General features: G+C 46.1%; 1 protein-coding gene across 2 annotated transcripts in view; it reads right to left on the bottom strand.

Annotated features, from left to right (window-relative positions):
* The window catches only part of Fstl4 (follistatin like 4), a 684,516-nt gene that overhangs the window by 180,207 nt on the left and 484,964 nt on the right, over nucleotides 1–19,345 (bottom strand). For both annotated transcript variants that reach the window (XM_035447502.1, XM_035447503.1), the window contains one exon: nucleotides 15,863–16,108. In XM_035447502.1, coding sequence (XP_035303393.1) covers nucleotides 15,863–16,108 — 246 coding nt within the window. The remainder of the gene's footprint in view (nucleotides 1–15,862; nucleotides 16,109–19,345) is intronic.

Below are 19,345 nucleotides of genomic sequence, written 5' to 3'. Positions count from 1 at the left end.
AGGAGGGGCACCAAGGCTGCTTACAGAAGCTGTTTGAGAGGTTTCTAACTGAGCCGCCCCGGTCACTTATCCTATGTGTCTCCTGATGGGCAGGACTGGTCCTCTCTTCTGTCTGAATCACAGGACAGAGGACACCCAGCATTGCAGTCATCAGCCAGCTCAGAAACAGAGCTGGTCACACTCTGACTCCTCTTGGCTCCATAGCCAAATGCTAACAGGGGAGAAGGTCATGAGATGATGTCTAGAGAGCATCCACTAATGAGAGGCCGGGAGCCTGGCAGGCACTCAGTGAAGAGTGGACATGATGATGACACCTGCTGCATTGCTCTGTTCACTTCTGCATATGGTTTTTTGTTTTTGTTTTGTTTTGTTTTCCGAGACAGGGTTTCTCTGTGTAGCTTTGGAGCCTATCCTGGCACTCACTTTGGAGACCAGGCTGGCCTTGAACTCACAGAGATCCGCCTGCCTCTGCCTCCTGAGTGCTGGGATTAAAGGTGTGCATCACCAACACCTGGCTTCTGCAAATGGTTTTATTCCATGTTGGTTTCTGCTGTCTTGAGGGCTTAACTTCCACTTCCAACTCTGAACAGTGCAATCCATTGCCTTCCTTCTTCCAAGCAAAGTGAGGCTCTCACTCATTTCTCTCAATGATTTAACCATGCAGTCTCTGATGGAACTTTACAGCCAATAGTAATGGCCACCCAACTTGTTACTGATCACCTTGTGTCTATGCTTACTACACATGTGGCCTAAGGAAGACATCTTACAACCCTATACTAGTCACTTTTCTCTCTATGGCAAAATATAGCCAGGAAGGAAAGGGCTTGTTTTGGCTCATAGTTTGAGGACATACACTCTGTATCTTGGAGGGGAATGCAGGCAGGGGAGTGAGACATTGCACCCTCAGTCAGGAAGGAGAGAGAACAAGAAATGCTGGCATTCAGCTTGCCTTTTCTTCCTCCACTTTTTATTTGGTTCAGGACCCCAAGCATGGATGCTGCTCGCATTCAGAGTGTGTCTATTTTCTGGAGTTGAACATCTCTAGAAACAACACTGTACACACATCCAGAGGTGTGTCTCTTGGGTGATTCTAAACCTAACCAAGCTGACATGAAACTTTTATGTCAGAATGAGGTTTTCTTCTACTTTGCCATCAGATTTAGCATGATTCCATGGGAACAAACAGGATGAATGATGGGAGGCCTGATCTTTGTGGGAGAAAAACCTCAGTTAGAGGCCAAGCCTACCTGTGTTGTTTGTACACACCACCAAAGGAAAGGAGGCAGGGTTTCCTGCAAGCAACTGGGAATAATCAAGACGCTTGTTTGGAACCAGCACTGAGTTCATTCTGGGCTATTAGGACAGAAAACTGCCTCCTTTGGCTTAAGTACACCATCCAGTGTTCTTAGTTAAGAAGCATATGTGTATGGCCTGGCCTGGTATGGTGGCCCACAAGTGATCTCATCTTTAAGAGGCTGTGGTGGGAGGAGTAACTGTGAGGCCATCCTGTCTAAAAAAATGTGTGTAATCTGTTGAAATTCCCATTTGCAGGTGTCTTATTTTGTTTTCTTTTGCTACGATAAACACCACGACCAAATGCAACTCAGGAAGGAAAGGGTTTATTATATCCTACAGCTTATGGTCCACCATGAGGGGAAGTCAGGGCAAGAACTCAAAGCAAGAACCTGAAGGCAGGATTTGAAGCAGACATTATGGAGGAGTGATGCTTACTGGCCTGTTCCCCATGGCTTGCTCAGTCTGCTTTCTTATATAACCCAGAGCCATTGCCCCTGGAGCTACTCACAGTGGGTTGAACCCTCCCACATCAATCCTTAACAAAGAAAATGCCTCACAAGTTTGTGTACAGGCCAGTATGATGAAGGCATTTTCTTGGTTAAGACTCCCTAGTTCCAGATGACCCTAGCTTGTTTCAAGTTGACAAAAAAGACCCAACTAGCACAGCAAGAGAGGGAAATGAAGTGCACTTAACTTCATAATTTTCCCTTTGCAATTTTTGTTAATTATATTTGGAACAATTATTTAGACAGCTTCTCATTTTTGGCAGGCACATACTCCCCTTAAGTGTTGAGGACCATGGCCTTCTCTTTGTCAGATTCTCTGGGGTGGGTGGTGGTGGTAGAGAAATAGCTTGGCAGTTAAGAGTACTTGCTGCTCTTGGAGAGGACCCAGGTTTGGTTCTCGGCACCCATATTGAGTGGGATCACAGCTACATATAACTCAAGCACTAGGAAATCCAACATCCTCTTCTGGCCCCCACAGGTACTGCATCCATGTGGTGCAAATACAGACATGCATAAATTAAAAGCATTCTCTGGGTTTCATCTAAGTTGTTGGGGATTCCTGCTTCTGCTTTTTCCCCCAGGCAGGACTGCATGGGTGGGTCATTCTTAGAGACCTTGACTGTCTGAACATCCACTCTGTCATTTCCACACATGATCACCATCTGCACCATGGGTGCAGAACTTGGACTAGAATATTATCAGCTCAAAACACCACAGATGTTCTTCATGGAAGGGTTGCTTTCAGTGTCTCCCTTGGCAAGGAGGTTACTGAGGGCCACCAAGAGCCTGGAACACAGCACCAGATTTCTTCTCCATTCTATCTTATTGTGTCCACCTGGTTTGCTCTGGGCTTTTTACTACAGCTAGTTACCAATGTATTAGACCTTCCAACTCCTTTCTCCACCTCTGTTATCCTCTCTACACTGTTTCTCAATCTGATGCTTTCTCATTTCCTATGTGTTATATTTAGGGAGAAGTTTTCCTTTGGGAAGAATATTTTTCCATATTCTCAAAAAATGGGGTATGAACATACCTCTTCCCTCCTCATGGTTAACCTGGCTCCTTTCAGCTTAAAAGCATAAGGAACTGCTGTTACTGTGGTTCCAATTCTTCAGATACTTCCCTTCCATTCTTCAGCTTCCAATTACTTTGACAACAGCTAGTCCGACTGGCAACCCATTTCTCATCTCTTCTCAGAGTTCCTGTCTTCTTGAACTGACAGTAGAACCTGGTTGCTGTCCAAATGTGCTCTGTTTCTTGGGGTATCCCCCAAACACTCTCTTCCTTCCATTGGCTTAAGTGAGGTGCTCTCCCTACTGTGCTTCCCAAGCAAGGACAGTTTCCTCTTACTCTTTATGCTGATTAGGTTTGTGTCAACTTGGAAGAAAGACCCTTAACTGAGGAATTGTTTCCATCACATTGGTCTGCAGGTAAGTCTGTAGGGCATTTCTTTTCTTTCTTTCTTTTTTCTTTTTCTTTTTTTTTGTATTAATATTGGTACCAAGGCAGAATAGCTGAGACTTTCTCTGCTTGGGCAGATAGGAAAACCAATGAGACCACTATCCACATGAAAAGAATTATGGGTCCTTGACTCTTCCTAGTACTGCCTCTACCCCTGCCCTGTGCTCATCTTTGAGACATCTTTGGTAGAAGTATTTGACCTTGTAAGACACCTCTTCCTTGGCTTTTCCTTCTTGACCCTAATCTACCTATCAGGAAAGCTTCTGCCATCAGACCATCACAGCTTAGATACCCTTTTTCTAGAGTTTCTTACAGCACTGGAAAAGCTAAGGGGAACTGAAGAAACCTGGGTCAGTGTGCGCTTTATCACTTTATCAGGTAGTGTTGAGGGTCCACAGAGACTTGAAGATCTCTGCCAATGTCCTCAACAAAGACCTCGGGTTTATTATGTGTCAAAGGAAATATGGACCATATCATTGTATTAGAGTGAACTATACAACATCTGAGAAACAGGGATGGAAACATGGGTGTGAGAAGGAGAAAACTAGGGAGGAAAGGAAGGAAGAAACAGAGTGAGGGACAGACAGACACACACACACACACACAGAGAGAGAGAGAGAGAGAGAGAGAGAGAGAGAGAGAGAGAGAGAGAGAATGAGAATGTGACGTGAGCACCTAAATGACAGCTCAGTGATAGAGGCATTGACCCACACTCCAGAAGCATCTGCTGGACAACTGAGGACCAGTTGTTCGGGCTCCATCTTAGCCATCTTTAGAAGCGAGAGTAGGCTGAGAACAAGCAATAGAAGAGGAAATGAGAGTTCTTCTAGGAAGATAGGTAAAGGGAGATGACTGGCAGGTCCCTGGAGGAGCCCTCCTTTCCAGCTACACAGAGAAACACATCTCAGACGCACCTGCTTATAAAAGGAAGTGGACAGAGTTCATTGCAACTGACTGTTTTAATTACCTGCAAATAAAGTGATTTTGCTCCTTTCATTTAGTGGGAGGTTTTTGAAAGCTATTTCCACTCCAATTGCCTCCATTAGTGAGTGGTGGGGATGCATCAGAGTGGAATGGAGTAGGCGAAGAAAAGCAGAGGGCAGGGAGAGGTGATGCCTAAGACCAGCAGATACAGGAAGTGCCTCTTCCCTTTACAGCCTGGAATACTCTCCCCCTGGACCTGGCTCCCCCATGGCACCTGGGATCTGGAAGAGCATTGAGCACAGTGTTTGCCTGACAATGAACCATAGCAGATCCAGTGACCCAGGAGGCACAGGTGTGGGGCCTCCTTAGCTCGGGGGCAGTGAGGAGCACCAGCTCAGACTCCATATTTAGTTATCTCTGTGGTGTGGTTATTATAGCACAGCTTGCTCCACCAGGAACCCCGCTGTTAGACTCCTACTGTGTTTCCTCTGGTCACCGCACGGGGCTTCTTCATTATAGGTATTAAATGTGGTTCTATGTTCCTTTTCTCTTTGGAGAAGAAAAGTGGCCTAAACATTGCTTTCCTAAGCAGAAAGTAGGCAGAGGGGTTGGGTATGTCACCTATGGAGACTGGAGGCAAGGGCAAAGGGAACCAGGAATCAGGACCAGCCTGGCTACCAGGCTTCTTGCCCAACTTCTGTCCCCCACTTGAGGTCTCTCTGGCTCCTTAAGTGACCATGCAGCAGAAAACCTAAAGGAATGCACATCTACAGGAGAGTGAGGAGATCTTGCCCTGGGATCTGAGTAAGCAGACACGCTCTGTGGCGGTAGGGAGTCAACATGCTTGAGTTGTGGCTGGTCTGACAGCTGCTGAGTTTGTCACACACATAATTAGATAAACTGCTCGAGCACAGAGATTGGATATGCAGTGCCATTTAGTGGCTGCTATACAGGGACCTTGTTCTTAATTGAAGGCATGGTAGGGGGGAGCCTTAAGGAAGTCCCAAATCAACTTCTTCTCGCTCTGGTAATTTAACATTTGACTTGGAATGATCATCTGAAACCTCCCAGGTGCCAGGCACCAGCTCTACTCTGAAGGACCTGAGCTGCTGGAGTGATGGTCACTTTTCTTTCCATGCAGGGCCTTACTCTAAGCCCCCTCCCAGAGGGATAGTTGTAAGTAGGGGGCTCCATATCTGTCTGTCCCTTCACTACTCCCCTCCTTCCTCCTCTTTCCTCAATGTTTTGATGGCCCTCTAGAAGTTTCTTTTGCTATGACAAAAATGCTACACAAGAAGAACTTAGGGGAGGAAAGATTTGTCTTGGCTTATGACTTTTGTTGGGCGTGTCTCAGTCCATCGTTTTAGGGGAAGACATGATGGAGTTCATGGCAATGAGAGTGTATGGTGGAGGTTGTTCACATTATGGTAGACCAGGAATTAAGAGCTGGGTATAATCTTCAAGGTCTGCCCCTAGTGAGCCTCTTCCACCAGCTGGGTGCCATCTTCTAACAATTCCTCTGTAAGCCTTTGTCCTCAAATAGTGCCAGTAGTTGGGGAGCAAAGATAGAAACTATGAGCCTATAGGGAGCTTTCTAGATGCAGGGCATGGCACCCTCCTGCCTCAGAGAACCCACAAGGCCTTTGGACAGGGTCTTGTTGGTTTGCTTTGCTTTTGAGACAGGGTTTCTCTGTGTAGCCCTGACTTTCCTAGAACTTGCTCTGCAGATCAGACTGGCCTCAAACTCAGAGATCCACTTGCCTCTGCCTCCTGAGTTCTGGGATCAAAGGCATGCACCACCATCTCCTGGCTGGATCCATCTACTCTTGGCTGAGGTTTTCTAAGGGGTTCCTGCTCTGTCACTTGAGGCCCTCAAGGATACTGTATGCTGCATAGTCACTAATGCATGGATTCAGCCAAAAAAATTAGTAGAACACCTCCAGTGAGCTAGGCAGAGAAAATAAAGCAGGCATCAGCATTTGTAAGTACTTTTAGTATGGAAGGGAGCTAGGCACTGACAAGAACTTAGCACAGAGGGGATCTTGTGCTTTGTAGAACTTCTCTTGACATGCCAGCTATCTTGGAGTTCATACAGCACAGCCATGGTCCTGCATATATCATATCATATCATATCATATCATATCATATCATATTATATCATATCATATCATATAACTCCATCATGTATTTATCCACCATTTATTTGTCTGTGTGAGTCATCTTTGTGCATTTATGAGTGTGTGGTGTATGTATGTGTGTGAACAAGGCACAGAGGCCAGTGGAGGGTGTTGGGTACCCTCTATCTCTCTCTACCTTATTCCTTTAGGGCAAGGTCTCTCCTTAATTGGACTTTTTCTTTTATTGACTAGGCTGGCAGTCAACAAGATCCAGTGGTCTTGAGGACCCCACAGCTCTAGGGCTACAGGGGTTCTCAAGACCACACCCAACTTGTAATGTGGGTACTGGAATCTGAACTCAGTTTCCAGTGGTTGTGCAACTCTCAGCCATCTCCACGACCCTCTGTGAGTGCTCTTAAGTAATTCAATGGCTGTGGTAGAAAGGGATAGAGAAAGCTTACATGGTTCCAGAAGGATCTGATGCAAAACCTTTTCTTTTGATTTTAGGATCGTAGAGTGAGCCTGCCAATGGCCAACACACTGAGGAAGTTAGACAGAAAGGGGGGCACGTAGAGACAAGCAGAAGGGGTGCCTAAAGACAGCAGGGAACAATGGTGGAGGTGGGGAGGCTCAGAGGCCGTAACTTGCTTCTGTGCATGAAATCAATGCGGTGCAAGACATTCTCAGCTCAATAACTTATTAGCAATTTTTAATTACTGGATTGTAATTAATTCATTCAGAATGCAGCTGTTCTGTGGAGCACACCACACGTGCTGAACTGATAGTGTTCTTGCAAATTTGTAGGGGGCTCATACCAAGACGTTTCTTGCCAAATTCCAAGGGGAAATATTCAAAGAGCATACACGTTCATTTGAAGTCATTTTTTCCCTACTCTAGAGCAGATTCTACAAGTGGGATAAATGCACTCCTCCAAGGAGGCTGAGATGCGAGTGCATGCTTGTGCTGGGATGTGGGTTAATTTTCTGTTCAGCTGATCTCCAGTTGTCTGCATGGATGCTGTCCAGATCCATGGAGTGGGGAGTGCCCAAAATTAGAGATTGCCCATAGATTGCTATCTGTCCTTGAGGTATTGGTGTCTTTGGCTAGAGAAGTCATAGGTTGAGAGAGTATGGATGCTAGGGACTGGAGCTGGCCTTCATTCAAGCTGTTGTCTCCCTCTCATACAGACTCACCTTGAGTTTACACTGCTCTGCTTGGCCCTTCGCTAAGCCGCACCCCTTCCCAGGACCCAGAGTTTAGACACCTGAACTTTTTGCACCCCCTGAAATCTGTCCTCACAGTTTCTACCTGGCAGTCCTTCTGTCTGTCTCATGTGTCTCCTCTGCCAAACAGGCCCATGAGCGCTCATTTTCCTTCCCACCTGATGGATGAACCTCTCCCTCAGATTCCACCAACATTTCCCCAAACCCTTTTGTACATCCCAGGAATCTCTTCCTTTCTGGGTATCAGGCTCTCTTGCTTCTTGATAACCATCTAGTAAACTTGGGTGATCATCTCTTTTCACAGAAGGAACCATTTGAAGGAGGTCAAATTTTAGTCACTTCCTAAAGAAACAGGGAGGACCCATCTTGTCTCCCCCAACTCAAAGGAAGAGGCACCAGCCCTCACCTTTCAACCCTTATCCAGTATTGCCACTTTAGTTTTGTGTAGGGGGATCAAGTGTACTTGAGAGGTCAATTTAAAAAGAGGAAAGTCTGTTCTGGCTCACATCTCCAGAGGATTAGCCCATGGTCACTTGGCTTCATGCATTTGGGCAGACATGACGATAGTGGGGAAGTTTGGTATGGAAGTTCTCTAACTTGTGTTTGCTGGGAAGCTGTGAAAGGGAATGTGGGAAGGGGAGTGTTCTGAAGGACACACCCCCTGAACTGGCTCTTCTACTTCTGTAACACCTCAAACAATGCTGCTGTTTCATGATTAATCCATTTAGAATCTCAAGCCCTCTCAATCTGATCTACTCTCTCTCTCTGTCTCTGTCTCTGTCTCTCTCTCTCTCTCATCACCATGTGGCTCATGTTCACCTTGAATTTTTGACATTCCTTTATTTCTTTTCATTTTTAATTATTTTTAATTACTCATATTTACTATCCATCCCCCCATTCCCTAGCCCTCCCATCCTCCCATGTTCCCCACCCAACCCACCTCAACCCACCCCAATCCCCCCACTCCTCCCCAGGGATAGTGAGGTCCTCTACCAAGGTCCTTCAAAGTCTGTCATATTGTTTGGGGGAGGGTCTAGACCCTCCTTGCTGTATCTGGGCTGCAATAGTATCTCTCCATAGGGAATGGGTTCCCAAAGTCCATTTGTGCTCTAGGGATAAAGACTGGCTCCGCTGTTAGAGGACCCATAGACTGTCTTGGACTCCTAGCTGGTACCCACATTCAGAGGGTTTGGGTTGGTCCAATGCTGCTTCCCCAGCTTTATGACTAGGGTCTCCATTCTATCAGTAGGTCAAGTCCAATGTTTCTGCAGGTCTCTCCATCCCCATCTTGGCTCCTTTGCTCAACTCTCCTCCCTCTCCACAACTGAATTCCAGTGGTATGGTTCAGAGCTTAGCTGTGGGTGTCTGTTTCTGCTTCGAACAGCAACTAGATGAAGACTCTCCTTCCTCTCCCAGCCTCCCAGGCTCAAATTTGGTCAGGGGTTCTTGTCCCCATCCCCTCCTTCAAGGGACTATGCAATCTTCTCTTGGGGTCCTCCTTGTTTCCTAGCTCCTCTGGCAGTGTGGAATGTAGGCTAGTGATCCTTATTGGAAAGGAAGAAGTCAAACTTTCACTATTTGCAGATGATATGATAGTTTATATAAGTGACCTAAAAAACTCTACCAGGGAACTACTACAGCTGATAAACACCTTCAGCAAAGTGGCAGGACACAAGATTAACTAAAAAAAAAAAATCAGTAGCCCTACTATATACAGAAGATAAATGTGCTGAGAAAGAAATCAGAGAAACATCACCCTTTACAATAGCAACTAACAACACAAAATATCTTGGGGTAACACTAACCAAAAAATGAGAAAGACCTGTATAGTAAGAACTTTGAGTCCTTAAAGAAAGAAATTAAAGAATATACCAGAAAATGGAAAGATCTTCCATGCTCTTGGATAGGTAGGATCAACACAGTAAAAATGGCAATCTTGCCAAAAGCAATCTACAGATTCAATGCAATTCCCATCAAGATCCCAACACAATTCTTCACAGACCTTGAAAGAACAGTACTCAATTTCATATGGAAAAACAAAAAACCCAGGATAGCCAAAACAACCCTCTATAATAAAGGAACTTTTGGAGGCATCACCATCCCTGATTTCAAGCTCTATTATAGAGCCATAGTCCTGAAAACAGCTTGGTATTGGCACAAAAATAGACAGGTTGACCAATGAAATCGAATTGAAAACCCTGATATTAACCCACACACCTATGAACACCCGATTTTTTACAAAAAAAAGCTAAATTTATACAATGGAAAAAAGAAAGCATCTTCAACAAATGGTGCTGGCATAACTCGATTCAGACACGTAGAAGATTGCAGATTGATCAATATCTATTGCCATGCACTAAACTTAAGTCCAAATGGATCAAAGACCTCAACATAAATTCAGCCACACTGAACCTCCTAGAAGAGAAGGTAGGTGGCACCCTTGAACAAATTGGTACAGGAGACTGCTTTCTGAACATAATACCAGTAGCTCAAACACTGAGATTGACAATTAATAAATGGGACTTCCTGAAACTGAGAAACTTCTGTAGAGCAAAGGACACAGTCAGCAAGACAAAACGGCAGCCCACAGAATGGGAAAAGATATTCACCAACCCCACATCTGACAGAGGGCTGATCACCAAAATATACAATGAACTCAAGAAGCAAGCCACCAAAACACCAAACAATTAAATGCAATTAAAAGATGGAGTGCAGAACTAAATAGAGAATTCTCAACAGAGGAATCCAAAATGGCTGAAAGACACTTGAGAAAGTGCTCAACATCCTTAGCCATCAGGGAAATGCAATTCAAAACCACTCTGAGATACCATCTTACTCCTTTCAGAATGGCTAAAATCAATAACACCAATGACAATCTATGCTGGAGAGAATGTGGGGAAAGAGGAACTCTCCTCCATTGCTGGTGGGAGTGCAAACTTGTACAACCACTTTGGAAATCAGTATGGTGGTTTCTCAGGAAAATGGGAATCAGTGTACCTCAAGATCCAGCAATCCCTCTCTTCTTGGGCATATACCCAAAGAATGCACACTCATACAATAAGGGCATATGTTCAACTATGTTCATAGCAGCATTATTTGTAATAGCCAGAACTTGGAAACAACCTAGATGCCCCTCAACTGAAGAATGGATAGAGAAAATGTGGTACATTTACACAATGGAGTACTACTCAGTGGGACAAAAAAAAAAAAAACAATGGAATCTTAAAATTTGCAGGCAAATGGATGGAACTAGAAGAAACCATCCTCAGTGAGGTAACCCAATCACAAAAAGATAAACATGGTATGTACTCACTCATTTTTGAATTTTTGACATTCCTATCTCAGCTTCCCCAGTGCTGGGATGACAAGCCTGTGCCACCATGTCTGGGTCCTGATACAATCTGGATAACGTCCTCACAGACACACTCACTGAAGCACTTTGCCAGTCTCCTAGGCATCTCTCAGTCCAGACAAGCAGATAATCAAGATTAACCATCATGGTCATGTAAGAGGCTGGGAATTTTATAGCTGTTTGCACATACCTGGTGAATGTGTCTTGCTGTTTGCAGTGACATCACAAACATCTCAAGGTCCTTAATACCACTTAGAGAGACGTGCTTAGTCAGAGCAGCTCTGGTCCATTTTGTTCTCATAACACCCCATGGCAGCAAAGAGATACTGTTATTGTACCCACTTTACAGATGAGGCCAACCCCAGAGGCCCAGTTCAAGAAGGCATAGCAATACACTCAGCCCCAGAAGCTGGAGCCTCCCCTTCTTTCTTCAGATCTAAGTCTTTCCTTGTAGAGGGTTTCTGAGCTAGAGAGGCTGCTTATCTGACAGAGTCAAACCACACCCTGTTCTGTCACCAACTCTGCAGCAAACTCTCACACATCCTGGTGACTACAGTCTTTGATGGTTGGCATAGCCCAGGATGAGAGTAACTTCCCCTGGCAGGCAGAAGAGACTTGTAGAAGTACAGGAGTGGCCCTGGGAAGTTGTGGAGCCTAACTTAAGCTCTGAATGCACCAAGATGCAAGTAACAGCAACAACAACAACACAACAGTAAGCCAGGGTACTGGAGAGAGGTACAGAAGTTAAGAGCACTTGCTGCTCTTACAGTTGGGAATTTAGCTCACAGAGCTCACATCTGAGGTTGAGAAGTGTCTGTAACTCTAGCTCCTTGGGATCTGGAACCTTCCTCTGTCCTCTCTGAGCATGGTTCACTCTCACACACATTACCCAAGGACACAGATAGAAACATACATATAATTTTAGAAGATAAGATACGTCTTTGAAAAAGGATAGAAAAGGCTAGTGAGTGTGTGGCCACTCATTTGTTTTTTAAATGTAAGTAGAAAATATCTTCTTGGATGTCACTAGCCTGGCAGCATGCCTCTGGATGCAGAACAACCTAAAGAACATCCACAAAAGAAACCCTGTCTTGAAAAACAAAAACAAAAAGAAAACAAACAAACAAAAGAACATCCACAAATACTCTGCAGGCAGGCTAAAGAAGCTGAAGACAGACACAAAGCACCTTTTTTGCTTCCATAATTTCATGGTTTGTTTGGAAACTTTTCGAACTATGCCATCAGATCAGCCATACAACGTGACTCTAGCATGGTGAGGGATTGCCTCAAAAGCAAGCTCATAGGGGAGGGGGGGTGGAGGGAGAGAGAGTTCAAAATCGACTTTTTGAAGTGAAAACTAATGTGCATGGAGGAATGCATTGTGACAAGAATCCTTCAACCACAAATTCTGTATGAAGCCAGGTAGTGAGTCCCATCCAGTATCTTGTACATCATCTTGGTGGAATTTGGAGTGGAGGGAAAGCATACACAAAGCATCTTTTCCATACCTCTCCTTGCTCCTGACTTAGAACAAGAGATGCCCAGCTTCTGGCCCAGGAGACCTGGGATTAAAGCTACAAAGGTGGGTAGAAGCCACCCAAGTTTAGTATGATTTTTCACTCAGGCCAATGATCCCTAAATGATGCTTTATTAGTACCAAAGAATTCTGTCACCAGAGCAACTTGGATTGATTGATACCAGAAGTTTTCTTATGGACAGGGGACTCAGAATTCTGACTCTCACACTGTGTGGTGAGGGCATAGTGTCACCAGTCAGCTCTGGGCAAAAGGCTTCTCTACAGCGGCTACAGGCACAGTGCCTTGGTCCAGTGTAATCTGCCACTTGATCTACATTCTGGCCCTGTAAAGAGAGTCCATATATTGGCTTCTGGGGCTGATGCACTCCTAGAGAGTGAAGTTACATGTTCACTCAGAGAGCAGAAGACAGACGATTTTAGAACTGTATTTTCATGAGGAAGAAGTGATTAAAGTTTCCTGTGTTGGCAAGGAGGGCCTAGGCCCTCCCCCAAACCATATGACAGACTTTGAAGGTCCCTGGTGGAGGGTCTCATTACCTTTGGGGAGGAGTTGGGGGATGGGTTGGTGGGAAACATGGGAGGATGGGAGGGTGAGGGAATGGGGGGATGGATATGTAAATATGAGTAGTAATTAAAGAATTTAAATTAAAAAAGTTTCCTGTGTTGATAACTTCCTGGAAATTTGGGATGAATGGCAAACTGTCACCCACAGAGCTCAAGCTGATATTAAACAGACTGCTGCCATTGTGAGGCGGAGAGAGCAGATGACATGGTCCTGCACACCCTCCTCCCTCCTTCGTCCCCACCCCTCAGTCCTGCCAAGCCTATATCATTGGCATTTTATTGGAGCCATGGCTCTGGGGTGGGGAGGGGGAGTTTCTTGCTCAGGGCTGATCTGTCTTTTACCCTCATGTGCCCCATTAATCAGTGCCTAGGTCCCTCCAGTTTTCTGGATGTACCCTAGAGGAATACTAGAAGAGGAGACAGGCCCTCCTGCCTGCCATGACTGGAGCCAACCTTAGCATGAGGTGCTAAAGCAGTGGTTCTCAACCTGTCACACCCCCCCTTGGCAAAACTCTATCTCCAAAAGTATGTACATTATAATTCATAACAGTAGCAAAACTACAGTTATGAAGTAGCAGTGAAAATAATTTTATGGCTGAGGTCACCACAACATGAAGAACTGTATTGGAAGGTTGAAGCATTAGAAGGTTGAGAATCACTGTGTTAAAGGATTTTCCAAGAAGTCCAGACCTGAGGATCGAGGGTAGAGAAGTCTTGGTTCTAGGTTGGCACTCTATGACATCATCAGTGCTTGGCACTCGGTACTACTGAGCTATCTGGATTCTGAAAGTTCCCCAAGAGCATCCCAGGAAGACTTCTGTTCTGCCTCTGTTCCCTTCAGTTTGGGCATCGCTGACCACGTTAGCTGAGCAGAAGCAATGATGGTTCATATCAGATGTGCTGGGCCAGGTGACGTGCTGACGACCTTTTGCATGCATGATCTTTTGTATTTCCCTCACTTTGCATAACCAGAGAAGGTAGTGATGGCCACTAGGCCCATGTTATAGTTGAAGGAGAGGATGGGCCTGAGAAGTACAGAGAGGCATGTGGGGGTCACACAGCTGAGACATACCAGAGCCCAGATGTAGCCCGGTATTTAGGGATGTGTGCAGACATTGCTCACTGGAAGAAGGGTCTGGAGGGGAACAGCAGCGCTGCATTGGTCGGGGTACACAGAACTGGTGGTTCACTGCATTAGGATGATGCAGTGCATAAATTCAACCAACATGAAGCCCTGCTGGAGGCTGCCCTTGTCATCCCTCATTGCGGCAGCTTTTGTGGCCGTTGTCCTTTCCCTCGTGTGAAATGAGAAATGCTGTTTGAATAACCGATGGCAAGGGAGGCTGTGCACACTCCAATGAGGAAATAAAAAACGTTCAGAAAGATGCAATTTGGGGGATATTGGAAACCAGAGAATGGAACATCAGTCTATAAAATTCAACACGCCCAATAAAGCTGGAGCAACTGGTCAAGTGTTTTAGTGCGCTCAGTTGCCGGGGAAGCGGTGGGCATGAGCTGGGCAGCGCTTCCAGGCGTTTGTCCTCAGCTCATTGTGGTCTCATTTGCATAATGCACCTCATGATTTTGAAGCACCTAACATTAGCGTCATGAGCACATTGAGGAAAGTGTCTGAGATTATTCCTGTCATAGGCTTAAGTGCACCTTCCCAGAGCCCACACCTCCACAGCCAACCCAGAACAGCCTATTTGTTACTTGGGTGCTGGTTACTCGGGCCAGAGGGAGTGGAGGCTCACATAACTGTGTTCCTCACTTAGACTGTGACCACTCAACCCAGGCTTGTGTCCTATGGCATGTGCACATGTTGGAGGTAGTCATGGGGAGCCTGTGAGGCCCAGCCCATCACTACAAAGTAGTTCTGCAGCCCTTGGTGGCCAGCACTGCAAACACATGCCCCCCCCCCACTTCCTTGCTATATCCAAAGCAAATCTCTGCTCTCACAGGATCCAAGGGCAGCTCTCCTACCTCCAGTGTCTCCAGCTCAGTTGAGGTAGGTTTGTCAGTCTGTCTTCTGTAGCATAGGAGACTTAATGCACACATGGTCATTTTCCTCCAGACTTACAGCATTTCTGCAGGCCATGGCACGTACTACATACTGAGGCCACACTGACATAGGAACAGCATTTTAGCCTTTGCATCCACATGTATTTGTAAGCCGCTAAGCACCTCTGTGGCGTACTGTGCTGGGTACTGATAAGATACTAATACATAAAACAGAACCCATCCCTGTGCCTCTTCCTGTCCTGCCCTTTGCTTCTCACCTAAGCCCAGCACAGAGTGAGTTCTCTGCTCTCTCTCTCTCTCTCTCTCTCTCTCTCTATATATATATATATATATATATATATATATATATATATATATATGTCTGCTCTGCTGTCTTTGTGGTGATTTCTTGATCCTGTCCACAGCTTCTCTGAACAGACAAGGCATGGGATGTTCTCCTGCTGGCTGGGGACCACTCCATAGTTATCATCTGGTCATTTTATATGTACAGTGTGGTTTCCTGTCCCACATGGTCTTTGTTGCCACTTTGCAAGGACACATGCTATGTGGAGACTTGGTCACACTATGTTGTCTGGTGCCTAGTGGATACAGACTCACCTCTAGTTAAGAGGTTGGTTTGACCTCCCTAAATTCTATCCTCCAAGGGTGGGGAAGGGACTGAGATCTCTGGGGGTGGGACTCAGACTGACTCCACATGGCTGAAGGGTCTCTGCTGCTACTGAGTTAATAAATGTACCAATCCTTCTCTTGGTTTCCTCTACACTCATGACCTGTGCACCTGGCACCTTCATCACTGGCCAAAAGAGTGTCAGAAGATGCATGACAGATCTAAAGCAAAGGGCCAGCAGCCCTCTCCCTACCTTTGAGGAAGCAGTCCTTGCTGTGTACGCTGACAATCCGCGTGCCCAGCAGGCAGGCTGCACGGCGAAGCTCACAGTGGTTCCCATAGAGCCTCCCATCGGAGCCACACACAGGCATGTAACGGGGTCTGCACACCTCCACACAGTGGCACGAGGGCTGCCCTGTAGCCCTATCAAACAAGCACCTGCTCCCGTGGCTGCAGAGTTTCTTCCCACACGAGGCTGACAGCCCAGGGCTGGGAAGACCTGTGGATGCACACAAATGCACAGGGTTAGTTAGCTCAGGGCTGGAGATCAGAGTTGCAAACAGTCTATGTTGCTCTGTCAGGTCACAAACAGTACAAGTGTAAAGACTTCAACTTCCTATGAGGTTGAGGTGACCCAAGGTGGGATGAAGGGCCTGAGTACAGCATGGAGTGCTTACTCCTCCAAGAAGTAGCTATTGGAGTCAAAAGGGGTATCTTGCTGTAAGGAGCTTATGTTTTTATGAGATTCACTCTGAACACCTCAGACAGGGCACCTGCTCCTCTGGAACCCTTGGGAGGGCCCTTGGTGAATATTTGTGCCGTCATGGACTTGCTCTTCCTTGCTGTCAATTGGATCAATGAAGATAACCAGTCCTGTGTGTTCACTAAGAAGTGCCTTAGAGCAGGGGACAGAACTGATAACCACTGTTCCTGTGCCCTGAGGCCACTCCACAGTCTGGATCTGCATCGAAATCATTATAAAACTGGTTTCTTCCCCCCATCCCTTTCTCTGTCTCTTCTATTTTCTCCTCTTAGTCTTTTTCTTTCCTTTGAGACAGAGTCTCACTTAACCCAGACTGGCTACAAACTCCCAATTCTCCTGCCTCCACCTCGTAAGTGTTGGTATCACATGCTACCACACACACCTTTCTCTTTCTAGGTGATGACTTGCAGCCAGTCTGTGCACTAGGTCTCTGAGAGGTCTCAAAGATGAATAAGCCATAACTCTACTTCTCTCTGACCTAGTCATCCTGGTTGTAGATAGAATGTGACAGAGCCATGTTACAGCTAAGTTAGTGCTGTGGTTCGAATGAGAATGACCCCATAGGCTAATATATTTGAATACTTGGTCTCCATTTAGAGGAACTGCTTGGGGAAGATTAGGAGGTGTGACTTTATTGGAGGAGGTTTCTCAGTGGGGGTGCGCTCATGCCATTCCAAATTAACTCTGTCTCTCTCTCTACCTTGTACTTGTTTGTGGATCAGATATGAGCTCCCAGCTACTGCTCTGAAGACATGCCTGCTTGATTGCTTCCATGTTGTCTGCCATGATGGTCATGGACTCACCCTCTGAACTGTAAGCTCCCCAACAAACCCTTCTATGAGTCCCTTTGACCATTGTGTCTTTTATCATAGCAGTTTTAAAGTAACTAAGACAGGCAGTCCAAGGGCTATGGGAGTTTAGGAGCTTCTTTTTGGGCCAGTGTCCAAGGCAAAGGTATAGCCGTAGATATAGCTGTAGAGAGAGCTGAGCAGAGGAACTGAGGGGTGCTACATCAACCTTGGAAAGCCATTGCAGAGTCTAGAGAGAAAGTACGGTGAGGAGGTGAGTGGGGAGACCGTACCATCAGCAGCAGGGCCACCAGCATCCTCCTCCAACACCCCACCAGTCCTCTCCAGCTTGATCTTTTATCTCAGGACAGAAGGCTGAGACATGGAATTTGGGGCTGCCACACTGCTTGGATGGCCCCTGTGTCTGACACCCACCCACAAGGATCTCGGGACAGTGGTGCTCAGAGCTCACAACCTGAGGCAGGAGGCTGGGGTGGCTTATTTCACTGATAAAGAGAAAAGTCCGTGCACAGCACTTTAATATCCCACCATATGAGAAGAGTCCAGGGAATTAGAGGATGACCCCATGCCATCAATGACAACATGTGACAGGCTGGGAATTAAAAAAAAAAATCCAAAGAATTAAAATGTGGGTACAGAATTTATAGCTGTGGGGATTTCTGCTTTTTGTTTTGATGCATGGTCTTCCATGCTTGTTATGCACATCTGTCATCTCTGCATCTGGGAGAAGTTCAAGGCCAGCTTTGGGTACACAATGAGTTGAGAATAGTCTGGACTACGTAAGACCAGGTACCACATACCAAAACCAAAACATCACATGAACAACTAAGTCCAAACAAATAAGCTGTCGCCCATACAATATACAAGACGGAACGGCCCTGGTGTCAACACCGAGACTTTAACCCCAGCTTCTACTCTCTTGAACAAATGATGTATATGGGGAAAAACCAAGAATCCTTTTCCTGTTTTGGGTTAGGTCTGCTTTTCATCATCATAGATTTGAAAGGGAAAAAAATCAGTTATGAGAAGATTAACTACTTGATTCAATAACTCATTTAAATTCCCCTAACCTTGGCAAGTTAAGAAGTATCGACTTTTTTCTTGCATCATAATAAACTCGAAGGTCAACAATCTCTCTGCAGAGTAAGAGTGCAGAATCAGAGTGGGCAGGAAAACCTCCCTTATCTGAGGGGCTGACTGTCTGTCCCCACAGCCATGAAAAGGCTCCTTGGCACTATGAAGCCACCCCTCCTACCCCTCCTGGAGGTTGACCAGTGGCAGTGGGAAGGGAAGGGTGCAGAGAGCAGGCTCTTTGCAGAGGACATTCTGGGCTGGAAGCCCCCCCCCCCCCCCCGCCAGCACTTCTGGTTGCTTTGCCACCTAGTGTGTTTGATTAGCAGGATTCTCCTGGGTTGTTGGGAAATGGGCCACCCTGGAAAACGCTGGCAGCTACCAGAAGAAACTAACACCGTGCTGAAACAATCAGCTTTTGTTTCTTTCCAAAGACAGGGCAAGGAAAGTGAAGCCTTAGCACTCACTAGATGCTGTTTCAATTTCAACTTCCATGTGCAAGCAGAACAGAACTGACTAATGGCTCATTTTGAAAAGAAACAGCTCAAGCCTTTGGCTTCTCAGATCCAGCTGTGGGGTTTCTTCTCTCTCTGTGACTACCCCCTTGCCCTCCCCCAATGGCTATGAGCTCCAATTTACCCTGGGGGGTATTTCTTCTTATAGTTAGCCCATATTCTTTCCCTTTATCCATTCCCCTAGAACATGTGCCCTGGCTCTAGCTTTAGGAGTCTCCACAGGTGCTGGGCCATTTTCCTTCTATGACCATGGAATCATCAGGTTTTAAGAAACACAACAATTTTAAGGACAATTTAGTGCCAATGCTCCAATGCCAGGTCAGGGGCTGGCATGGGGAGGGTGATGGGGGTCACAGGCAGTGGTCATTCATCTTTGCCTGCCTCTCCTAAGGAAGGAGGTGTAAGGGTGGGGCATGGAGGATAGACATATCCCTGGAGGTGCCTTCTGCAGTCAAGAGAACCAGAGACCACCTTCATTCAGATAGGGGCAGCCACTCCACTTGGCACTCTTCCTTGAAAGGCTGGATTGTATTAAACACCACTGGGATCCATTGTTCTGTGATTAGCTTGCAGGTGAC

The sequence above is a fragment of the Cricetulus griseus genome, chromosome 7, assembly GCF_003668045.3.
Source record: "Cricetulus griseus strain 17A/GY chromosome 7, alternate assembly CriGri-PICRH-1.0, whole genome shotgun sequence".
Taxonomy (NCBI): domain Eukaryota; kingdom Metazoa; phylum Chordata; class Mammalia; order Rodentia; family Cricetidae; genus Cricetulus; species Cricetulus griseus.
Note: the sequence above shows the minus strand (reverse complement) of the source record. Positions and strands in the feature narration are given on the sequence as shown.